The 11566-nt window shown below is 54.9% G+C and overlaps 1 protein-coding gene across 1 annotated transcript; it reads right to left on the bottom strand.

Moving 5' to 3' along the window:
• Positions 1–362: 362 nt before the first annotated feature.
• Positions 363–2497, bottom strand: LOC120703284 (disease resistance protein RGA2-like). Its single transcript, XM_039987310.1, has 2 exons — positions 1016–2497; positions 363–871 (listed from the first exon to the last, which is right to left on the bottom strand). Exon 1 carries the CDS (start codon positions 2192–2194, stop codon positions 1067–1069), a length of 1128 nt encoding a protein of 375 aa, XP_039843244.1. The 5' UTR covers positions 2195–2497; the 3' UTR covers positions 363–871; positions 1016–1066.
• Positions 2498–11566: the final 9069 nt, after the last annotated feature.

Genomic DNA, 11566 nt, shown 5'->3' with positions numbered 1-11566 from the left:
CACCAATATAAGTATTCTAAGTTCTCAACGGATCTAACTTAATCAAATTTAACAATTAATCCCATGAACTTAGGATGTGTTTGGTTGTTTGAACCATTTGGTTCTTGTATGGAATGGTTCAACATGCATGTTTGGATGGGTGAATAGAACCAAATCGTCTAGGATGAGATTATCCCACCTAATATTAATTTTGTACTAGTAGAGTGAACCGTGTGGTTCAGACAAATTGATGCAACCACACCATATCATCTCATACATCACTATTTGGTTCATGCAACCATGCATACCCTTAATGGCCTGCATTAATCAAAACCAGTCCACAAAACGTACATGTCTCTTTTTCATCTGACTTAAATCAATGTAAAAAAATCCCAAATATTTATGGATGAAGAGAGCACGCCCTGATGTACAATTAATGTGGCATAGTTGAAGTGATATAAACAAACGATCGTGGTAAAGCCACATCTCCGGTCAGATAGTGAGCCATCACAAACCAATATTACAAACTTACTCAGTATATACGAATAACATGATTTCAAAGGACAGCTGCACTAGCTGTACACAGTACACAGGAGATCGAGACAGAAAACGGTACCAGCGAACATGCACGTACTGCCTATAAAACTGAAAAGCTTCCAACATCCCTGCTCTTCGAACCGCTTTGCCTTGTGAACCCTCCAACATCCCTCCCAGCTAACGGTCTTGATATTCTTCAGAGGCATATCAACGGTGGATTGCATCTGCCATTATATCGCCCGGTCAGCTCCACAAACACGCAATGTATGTTTCCATCAATTCCAAGCTTGATTCCCGGCAAAACATTGCCCAGTTTGTAGCATCGGAACAACTGCTTTCCATGTAATTCGATTTTCTGAGAAACAAAGGGAACTTATAATCATTTACCCATAACTGTAGTGTGTGATTCTAGGAAGCTAATAAAATGTGTACATGTTTCTCGGAAAAGATGGTACTTTGCATGCGCGTGCCAGGGATTAAAATAAAAAAATTGTCTCACCTGGCCATACTTGTCTGCCGTAGAATGATGTGCTGATCCTGAAGCCCACTATTACTGCAGATCCAAATCTGGAATATGGGAGACAAGGTGCCAATCCTCACCCACTCCTTCCTTGCAACGCCTAACCAGCTCGGGACAGCTTCTTATCATCAATGCCTCTAGTGTGGTAAGGCGTCGCATGGAGTGGGGCAAGGATGTAAGGCCAGGGCAGTCCTGGATCCAGAATTGTCGAAGTGCGGAGAGTTCACCTAGCCACTCTGGAAGCTGGGTCAACGCATTACAATGATACAAGTTGAGAAGTCGAAGTGAGGTGAGGCGCTGCATGCTGTCGGGAAGGTAAGTCAGGGCAGGTAAGCTCAATATTTGAAGTTCACTGAGAGAGCAGAGTTCCCCGAGTTGCTCAGGCAGCTGGTGGAAGGCATTGCAGTGACTTATCGTGAGGCTTTGGAGGGATGTGAGGTGCTGTATTGAGTCAGGGAGGAAGGACATTGATGGGAGACACTGAATAAACAAAGCCTCCAGAGACTGCAGTTCCCCAAGCCACTCTGGCATCATGCAAAGATTATTGCAATGTTGCAGCTGCAGTCTACGGAGGTTGGTGAGGCCCCGCATGCTCTCAGGCAATTGCCTCAGGTCGTTGCACCCAGAGATTTCCAAACTACGAAGACAAGTGAGTTGCTGCAGCACCTCCCAACCAGATGATGATCCTACCACTCGACGAAGTTTTAGTGCCGTGAGCTCAGGACACCTCACATCCACAATACAGGAGCAAGAGGAAGACTCATCGGCATGAGCATGATGCGGATGGAAGAACATCAACTGCTCATTGCTTCCTTCCAATGTTAAACTCCGCAAAGACGGTGAAAAGTATGGCTTCACATTCAAGTTCGGGCAATCACTTATTTCCAGAATAGAAAGGTGAGGGAAATAGTATTTTACTTCATCTTCTTCATCCCCATTTGCTAAACCGGTTGTGGTAGTAAGCAACTCCACCAAGTTCGGTAGGTTTTCCAGCACTAGCTTAGTCAGATGGGAGAATCGAGGTGGGTTGCTCAGATTTACCATATCCATTTTCATCATCCAATTTGGCAACTGCAAACCCCGATAACCGCTAATTCTCAGCACCTTAATTTCTGAAGGTGGTTCAAGAAAGTTGAGCAAATGCAGGTCCTTCTCCATATCTGATAATAACTCTTCTTCTGTTCTTACTTCAACAAAATCCCGTTCGCCCTTTGACTTTGAGTACCAATCCAATGACAATTGATGTATGCCATTCTTTTCCTTCAAACGAACCTTTTCTGCATCACCTGGATCCTTCACATTTTTAATTTTTTAATTCCTAATTCACCATTTAACTTGTCAAGATTTTCAAGCTCAGAGATCCTTGCAAGCATAATACTGTCTCCTATAACAAACAAACCTAGCTGTCGTAAACGGGTCAGTTGCCCAGAACCAGCTGGTAGGCCACACAATTCTCTGCATCCTTCTTGTCGGTACCCTGTAGCAGGATACCCGCTTCTACTGCAGCAAGGCAGGACCCGCATAGTCATCTGAAACTACGCGGTAAAAGGCAGAGCAACCGGGGGCCACAGGTCAGGCTCTTACCTCACCGGGCCAACGGCTCCGGATCCGCTCCCCGCTCTGGGACGGGTCCGGAGACGCCACGTGTCCCCGAGGAAAGGAAGCTCCGAGCCAGCCACCGAGATCCCGGACCTCTCATAGGGGTCTGGAACCTCCTCACGCCCGTCCGGACTTCCCATGCGCGTAGAGCTAACATACCACCGGGGAGGGGGGGCGTCCGGAGCCACCATGTGTTCCGTGGGCGCAGGCGCGAGTCTTTCGCTGAAAGGCTCGCCCACCCACCGCATTCAATGCGGGGGGTTGAGGCGTGATCTGCCGCCGCGGCTCGCGGGCCAGACCTTGTCAGACCTCACTGTAGATTGCGTATTACCGAGGTACACAGTGCAGCCGCCTGCACCGCACCAGCGCAGAGCCGTCTGCCGCATTAATTGGATATGACGGCACGGCTCTATTTCATCATGCCTCCTACGCCGCAAGCTACGCAGCCCGTTCAGCTACGTGGCAGGCGACGCCGCTTGTTACGCCTGGCGCCGTCCCGACAAGACAGCACCTGGACACGCTGAACAGGGGATTCCAGGAGCAGGCAAGGAAATCCAGGAGAGAGATCTCCTTCGCCTGCGATGCCATAATGTATGAGCAGTACGTTATTTTGTTCTACATCGATGGGCCCATCTGTCGGGGACCCAACGGCCATGTATGCGCCTTCCTTGAGATATAAAAGGGAGGCGCTCGCTGTACACTAGAGCACACAAAAAAGCACGCTAGAGCACACTCAGACACACACTGGACTCAGCTCCAGGCTAACCCAGACTCAAGTAATACAACACACAGTGGACGTATGGTATTACGCTCCGGCGGCCCGAACCACTCTAACTGGCTGTGTTCATCGTGTTCTTGAACGAGATCGAACTAGTCGATAGCTAACCCCCGAGTACTCACCCTCTGGGCTTAGGCGGGTGTATTCCGCCACCCGGCTGTGGTTTGCCACACCACGACATTTGGCGCGCCAGGTAGGGGAAGGTAGCTGGATTTCAATTCATCTCTTGCTCGTCTCCATGGTTCGGGTGGACGACGTGGAGATGACAGAGGGTGTGGCGTCCTCCATGCCACACGCCTCTCGCGTCCCTGCTCCAGGGGCAACTGTGCCCGTGGAGCAGCCACCATCATCGGTGGCGCGTGCTGCTCGCCGGCAAGAGTCAGGGCGCCCGTCAAGGGCCCCCTCACAAGCTGCGAGCGACGGAGCGCTGGCAGCGGCTAGGGAGTTGCTTCGCAACCCCCCGGATGCTGCAGCCTTGCCAGACGCCCTGAGATAGTGGCGGGATGACGTCGACCGTCTCCTCCATCTGGCTCAGGCCTCCACCAGTTCAGCAAAGACTGGGCAACGACCTCCGCCTGGCAATGCGGTGGTACCCTACCACCGGCGCCAGGGCGGCGCGTCGGCATCCGTGCGCTCCCCCACAGTAAGGGGTACACAAACAAAAGACCTGTGGGCGGAGCTCAACCGCAGGCGTGCGGGTGAGGATGCCCGCATCTCCGTGGAGAGGGCGTGAGAGCGCCGTCTCAACATTGTGGGCCGCAACCTCAACGCCGACTTGGACGTGGTGGCACCCAAGCCTCCGGTGAATGCCCGGATACAGTCGGGCGCCCCGGTGGCCGGGGTGGGCTGTGCTGCGCTAGCGAAGCACCTCCGCACGGTGGCGTGGCCGTCCAAGTTCCGCCCGCACCTGCCGGAAAAGTACGACGGTACCACTAACCCGTCGGAATTCCTGCAGGTGTACGTTACCGCCATCACAGCAGCTGGTGGTAACGACGCCGTCATGGCGAGCTACTTTCATGTAGCCTTGTCTGGGCCAGCCCGGACTTGGCTCATGAACCTCACTCCTGGGACAATCCAGTCTTTGGAGGAGCTCTGTGCGAGGTTCACTGCGAACTTCGCCAGTGCGTACCAGCAGCATGGTGTGGAGGCCCACCTCCACGCTGTGTGGCAGAAACCCGGAGAGACGCTCCGGGCATTCATCTCGCGCTTCACCAAGGTACGGGGTACCATTCCTCGTATCTCCGATGCATCTATTATCACTACTTTCCGTCAGGGGGTACGTGACGAGAAGATGCTCGAGAAACTGGCGACGCACGAGGTGGAAAGCGTTACCACGCTTTTCTCCTTGGCAGACAAATGTGCCAGGGCCGCTGAAGGCCGCGCATGGCACTCAGCCCCCCAAGACGGAGACGCCAAAGCTGGTGGCTCCGGTGCTACCGCTCAGGGCGGTGGCAAGAAGAAGAAGAACAAGAACCGGAGTCGTGGGGAGCCGCAACCTGGCAGTCCAGCCGTAGCTGCAGTGGCACCAGCTGCTGCGGCAGCGGCTGGGGGCCAGAATGCTCATGGCAAACGCCCTCGCCCGCAAGGTAGCGGCGGAGGTTCATGCCCAGTGCATCCCACCGCTCGCCACAGTGCCGTTGACTGCCACGAGATCCAGAAGCTCGCCAAGCGGGTCAGTGGGCGGCGTGAGCAGTCCTCCAAGGATAGTTCACCCCCTCCTCGCCAGCGGCCTGGTAAGGAGAAGGCCTCCGACAGCGGGGCTGCGGCCGGGGAGAAGGAGCTGGGGTACCAATCCCCCGCTCGGGAACTGAAGGGCGTGTACCACGACGACAACTCCGACTCTGACAACGACGACCGCCGCAAGAAGCTGTACGTAATGTACGGCGGAAGCTGGGAGCTTGTCTCCCGGCGGGACGTGAAGACCCTTCGCCGAGAGGTCCTTTCGGTGAAGCCGGGGGTCCCGAAGGCGGCGCCGCACCAAAGATGGATGAACACTACCATCTCTTTCGGGCCATCCGACTGCCCGAAGAATATGGCTGGGGCCGGTGTACTACCTCTAGTCACCGCTCCTGTCATATCCAACGTGAGGCTCTATCACGTGCTAATAGACGGTGGGGCTGGCCTCAACGTCATCAGCTATGCGGCGTTCAAGCAGCTGCAGATCCCGGAGTCCAAGCTGACTCCATCTCGCCCATTCTCTGGGGTGGGCCCACATCCGGTGTTCCCTCTGGGAAGCATCACACTGCCGGTCACGTTCGGGACTGAGGAGAACTTCCGCACAGAGAGTGTTCAGTTCGATGTTACGGAGGTGAACCTCCCGTTCAATGCCATCATTGGCCGGCCGGCTCCCTACCGCTTCATGGCCATTGCCCATTACGGGTATTTGGTCTTGAAGATGCCTTCCCCTGCCGGTGTCCTCACCATGCGGGGTGACCGCACCGCTGCCGTCGCTGCAGTTGAGAGACTGCATGCTCTGGCGGCAGATGCTGCACGTTCCGAGGAGGACCCGTCCACCTCGCAACCCAGGGCACCAGCAAAGGCACCTAAGGTCCAGCCGTCTGATCCGAACGATGTACCCGTGAAGACGGTACAGATCGGAGCGGACTTCTCCAGGACCACCCGCATCGCGGGGAACTTGGAGGAGAAATAGGAAGACGTGCTCATCGCTTTCCTCCGGGCAAATGTGGACGTGTTCGCCTGGGAACCGTCACAGATGCCCGGGATCCCCAGGGAAGTGATCGAGCACAATCTGAGGATCTACCCTGACGCCACGCCGGTGCGCCAGAAGCCTCGGAAGCAGTCCGTGGAGTGGCAGAACGTCATCCGTGAAGAAGTCCACAAGCTCCTACACGCTGGCTTCATCGAGGAGGTCCACCACCCCGAGTGGTTGGCCAACCCGATCATCGTCCCAAAGGCCAACGGGAAGCTTCGGATGTGCATCGACTACACCAGCCTCAACAAGGCATGTCCCAGAGACCCCTATCCTCTTCCGCGTATCGATCAGATCGTGGATTCCACCTCCGGTTGCGACCTTTTGTCTTTCCTAGATGCATACTCTGGTTTCCTCCAGATTCAGATGTCTAGAGAGGATAGGAAGCATACTGTTTTTGTAACAATAGATGGGCTTTATTGCTATATTATTATGTCATATGGTCTACGGAATGCCTTACCCACGTTTGTACGTGCTATGAACAAAACTTTCTGTAATCTAGTCAGAGATATTGTTGAGGTGTATGTTGATGACATTGTGGTCAAGACCAAGGTAGGGTCAACACTAGTTGAGGACCTGTCCCTCGTCTTCGACCGGCTGCGCACCACGCGCACGAAGCTGAATCTCGAGAAGTGCATCTTCGGCGTCTCGGCAGGGAAGCTGCTGGGTTTCCTGGTCTCTCATTGAGGCATAGAGGCAAACCCAGCCAAGATCAAGGCGATCGAGGCAATGAGGCCTCCTGGCCGCATCAAGGACGTCCAGAAGCTTACTGGATCTCTCGCAGCTCTTAGCCGCTTCATATCGAAGCTAGCTAAGAGGGCCCTCCCCTTCTTCAAGCTATTGAGGAGGTCCGTTCCATTCTCTTGGACCGAAGAGGCTAAACAAGCCTTCCAAGAACTGAAGCAGCATCTCACCTCACTGGCAGTATTGGTGGCTCCAGAGCCAGGTGAGATGTTGTTTCTGTATCTTGCTGCGTCTGCGGAGGCGGTTAGCATGGTGCTGGTCACCGAGAGGACGGAGCAAGTTCGCCAGGGGGATGCCAGGGTCTCCCCGGCTAAGGATGGTGAGCCGGACCCCAGACACGGGGGCCCGTCAGCCTCACCTCTGCCAGTGGGAACCCAGAACCACTGGGGGTCCAAGGACCTGACGTGGTGGATAAGGGTGAGCCAGACCCGGTCGCCAGGGTCCGGACCATCCAAAAGCCAGTCTACTTCGTCAGCGAAGTCCTCCATGAGGCGAAGGCCAGGTATCTTGAGACACATAAGCTTATCTATGCAATACTTATTGCCTCTAGGAAACTGCGCCACTACTTTCAGGCACACCGAGTTGTCGTAGTGACCTCTTACCCGCTAAGAGTGATCCTGCACAACTCCAACGCCACGGGCAACATCGCCAAGTGGGCAGCAGAGTTGGCTGAGTTCCAACTGGACTTCCAGCCTCGCCATGCAGTCAAGAGCCAGATACTGGCTGATTTCATAGCGGAATGGACTCCTTCCCCAAGCAATTCTGGGGACCCGGACTTCAACGCCGGACCCCCGGAGCCGGAAATCAGGACACCAGTCTTCACCGAGCCTCACTGGACACTCTTCTTCGACGGGTCCGTCCGCAAGAAGTGGGCTGGAGCTGGTGTGGTCCTCATCGACCCAAACGGAGATCAGCTGAAGTACATGGTGCACCTTGAGTTCAAGGCCACCAACAACATGGCGGAGTACGAAGCTCTGATCTTTGGCCTGACCCAAGCCCTGTCTCTAGGGGCCCGGTAGCTTCTGGTGAAGGGGGACTCTCAGCTAATCATCAAGCAGGTCCGAGGGGATTGCAGCTGCAACAATCCCCAGCTCGCGGCATACCTCATCCACATGAGGAAGCTCGAGAAGGACTTCGACGCCTTGGAACTGCAACATGTTCCCCGCGAACTCAACTCAGCAGCAGATGATCTCTCCACGAGAGCATCTACCTGGGCATCCGTGCCCGAAGGCGTCTTCGAAAGATGGCTGCTGAGACCTACCACCCAGCCTGCCGAACTGGGGGAAGGGGATCAAGCTAGCACCTCGAAGCTAGCGGTCCCGGCGGCATACCACCTATTGTGCTCGACCTGGGTTGTGAGCTCCATCGAGGATCTTGGAGACCTCGTAGAGCCACTTCCACCTGTTCAGGGAGCTCCCGACGCATGGATCTCCGAGATCCGGGACTACCAGAAAGACAATATCCTTCCTGATGACGATGTCTCCGCTAAGCGCATAGTACGATTGGCTAAACGCTACGCTGTGGTAGAAGGGGATCTCTACCGCCGTGGCGCCAATGGTGTCCTCATGTGGTGCATTTCCCAGGAAGAGGGCCGTGAGTTGCTCGCGGAGAAACATGGAGGTGAGTGCGGAAGTCATTCCACATCTCGCACGCTTGTTGGTAAGGCCTTTCGGCATGGCTTCTACTGGCCGACAGCACTCCAGGATGCGGCTGAGCTGGTAAAGTCCTTTAAAGCATGCCAGTTCCATGCAAAGCAAATACACACACCAGCTCAAGCTTTGCAAATGATCCCACCCTCATGGCCATTCGCTGTGTGGGGCGTGGATATCCTAGGGCCATTCCCCCGGGCCGTCGGCGGGTACCGGTTCCTCTACGTCGTCATCGACAAGTTCACAAAGTGGCCGGAAGTCACCCCCGTGGTAAACATCACCAAAAAATCAGCAGTCGTATTCCTCAAGTCCATTGTGTGCAGATTTGGCATTCCAAACCGCATCATTGCGGACAACGGGACCCAATTCAAAAGCAGACTCTTCCAGGAGTACTGCGAGGACATCGGCATCCAACTATGCTTTGCGTCCGTGGCACATCCCCGCAGCAATGGACAGGTTGAGAGAGCGAATGCAGAGATCCTCAGGGGACTCAAGACCCGCACCTACAACTACTTGAAGAAGCATGGTGCCAAATGGGTTGACGAGCTTCCATGCGTACTATGGGGCAACCGGACCACACCCAACCGAGCCACAGGGGAGACTCCATTCTTCCTGGTCTATGGGGCTGAAGCATGCCTTCCCCCGGAAACTCACCTGGGCTCGCCACGAGTCCAGGCCTTTGACGAATCCATGCAGGAACAACTACGGCAGGACGATGTTGACTTCGTTGACGAACGAAGGTGGCGAGCGGCAATCCGAAATGCACGCTACAACTAGGCGCTCAGGCGCTATCATCAACGGTTCGTGCACAGTAGGGAGCTCCAGGCTGGCGACCTCGTCCTGAGGAGGATCCTGAATCGAACAGGGCTCCACAAACTCTCCCCCAGCTGGGAGGGGCCCTTCAAGGTTACAGAAGTGTGCCGGCCTGGATGCGTTCGCCTTGCCACAGAAGATGGAGTGCCACTGCCCAACCCATGGAATATAGAGCATCTGCATAAGTTTTACACTTAGGCAGTGCAGGGAAATGAAATTTTCCTTTGCAATAAGATAGAATCAGCGTGCGGCCCAGAGCGGTTGGGGTCCGCCCTCGTAAACCCGACCTCTGGCATCCATCGCACCATCGGCAAGCATTAACGCGCACCCAGAGCGGTAGAGGTCCGCCCTCATAAACCCGGCCTCTGGCATCCATCGCGCAAGCCATGTATATCAAGTTGCAAATGAAAAATTTACCCCAGTTCTGTCTTTGTGTCAAAATTTAATTTCGCATTTCGATTCTCGAGATTTTACTTTTCTAACCCCCGCGCGGACTTCCACTCTGGTCGCTATAACTAATATCTGTATTGAGTTACTGGACTCCCGTACAGGTCCGGACCCTCTTGGTACTAGGAAGAGGGGTCCGGACCCCTAGAGACCTGCTCTGGAGAGGGGGTGCTTGTTTCCTGGGGTGGTCCGGAGTCCTGTGTAGCCGCTTAGCCGATTCCGTACCCAAAGCCTACACACTTCACCACCCTGTAATGAGTGCTCTAGTACCTGGAGCTGGGTAATTAGGGGCCCGGACCTCGTTCTAGACAAAGAGTTGGCTTGTTAAGTCCTGCACGGCAGGTCCAGCACTGTACCTCAAAGGATCGAGTGCGACAGAATGACCTCACCCACTTCTAGGAAGGGTCTGGAGCGTCGGAGCCAGGTCCGGAAAAGTCGTGTGGTTTCCGGGAGTGGTCCGGATCCCTGTGTAGCGCCTTAGCCTGGTTCCGCACCCTAAGCCTACACACTCCACCACTCTGTAACAAGCACTGAACTACCAGGACCTATGCATCTGGAGCTCCAGAGCTCGTACTAGCCTGGGGGCCGGTCCAGAATAGGTCCCGTGAGCCTGCTACTAAGCTGTAACTTTTGAAGTGGTACACAGGTTAAACCTTGACTGGTGGTACCTAGTCTCAAATCATTGAGTCTACCTACCAGGGGGTCCCGGCATCCACTTTAAAGGTTTCATGCAGATCAAGGTCCAATCTCGGTGGTAGACAGACTCAAAACAACTGAGTCTATCTCCCAAGGGGTTGGGGCGTTTGCTTTAAGCCAGACACCAAGGATCGATCCTGCATGCGTCAAACAGCTAAGTCGCAGTATCATTACTACCAAACAAGTGAGTTTGATTCTCCTCTCTGTAGTTCTTTCTGCTACACAGGGAAGGGAATAAGATGCCCGCTCGGCTTGCAAACTATGTTACACCAATTCCCAAGGACGCTTGCCCAGCCTCATACGGGGGTCCGGAGTGTCTTCTACGGCTCGAGTGGCAGATAGGTCCAAACAACTGAACCTATCCGCCAGGGAGCCAGGGCGCCGGGGTGCTGCATATCGCAAACCAGCAACTGACAAACAGCTAAGTTGAAATTTTCTGCTATTTCAAAATTTTCAACTAGTACAATGTTTGTTACATAACGCAAAAGAAAAACAAAGGTACAATGCCCAGCTCAAGGGTCTGCAGGCTCCCACTTGAAGTAGGCGGCGACGAAATCGACGACGTCCCGCACGCCTTCCCGGGCGGCGGCCTCTGTCTCCGCCACAGGACCATCGACCACGGGCGCTAGCGAGATGGCCGGGTCGTGGCTCCGGAGGCAGGTCAGGATGTGCTCCGCCACCATCCGGATCAGCTTGCGGCCCTCGGCTTCAAGTAGGCCAGCAAGGACCGGCTCTAGACGCCGGAGCCTATCCGAAGCAGAGTTTAACACTGGGAGGGCGTCAGCAATCAAAGCTGCCGGCTCCGCCACTTGGATTGGGCTCATTCCAAGTGGCACTAGTGCTAAGCTCGCTTCGGTCGCCCAGTCATCGATACGCTGGGCCCCCACGCACTGGTCCTCCTGGAGCTTCCGGACCGCCTCCTTGACCGCCTCCTGCACCCGGGTGTCCAGGGCCGCCTTGGCCGCCTCCACCTTGCGGGACCTCTCCTCGAGCTCGGCCTTCTTCTTCTCCGCCCACTCCTTCTGCTTCTTGAGGGAGTCGCGCTGGCGCCCAAGCTGCTTCTCCATGTTGGTGGCGTGGGACTCCCGCTTATC

This window comes from Panicum virgatum, chromosome 4K (assembly GCF_016808335.1).
Source record: "Panicum virgatum strain AP13 chromosome 4K, P.virgatum_v5, whole genome shotgun sequence".
Classification (NCBI taxonomy): Eukaryota; Viridiplantae; Streptophyta; class Magnoliopsida; order Poales; family Poaceae; genus Panicum; species Panicum virgatum.
The sequence above is the reverse complement of the archived record's forward strand: the minus strand, read 5'-3'. Positions and strand labels throughout refer to the sequence as shown.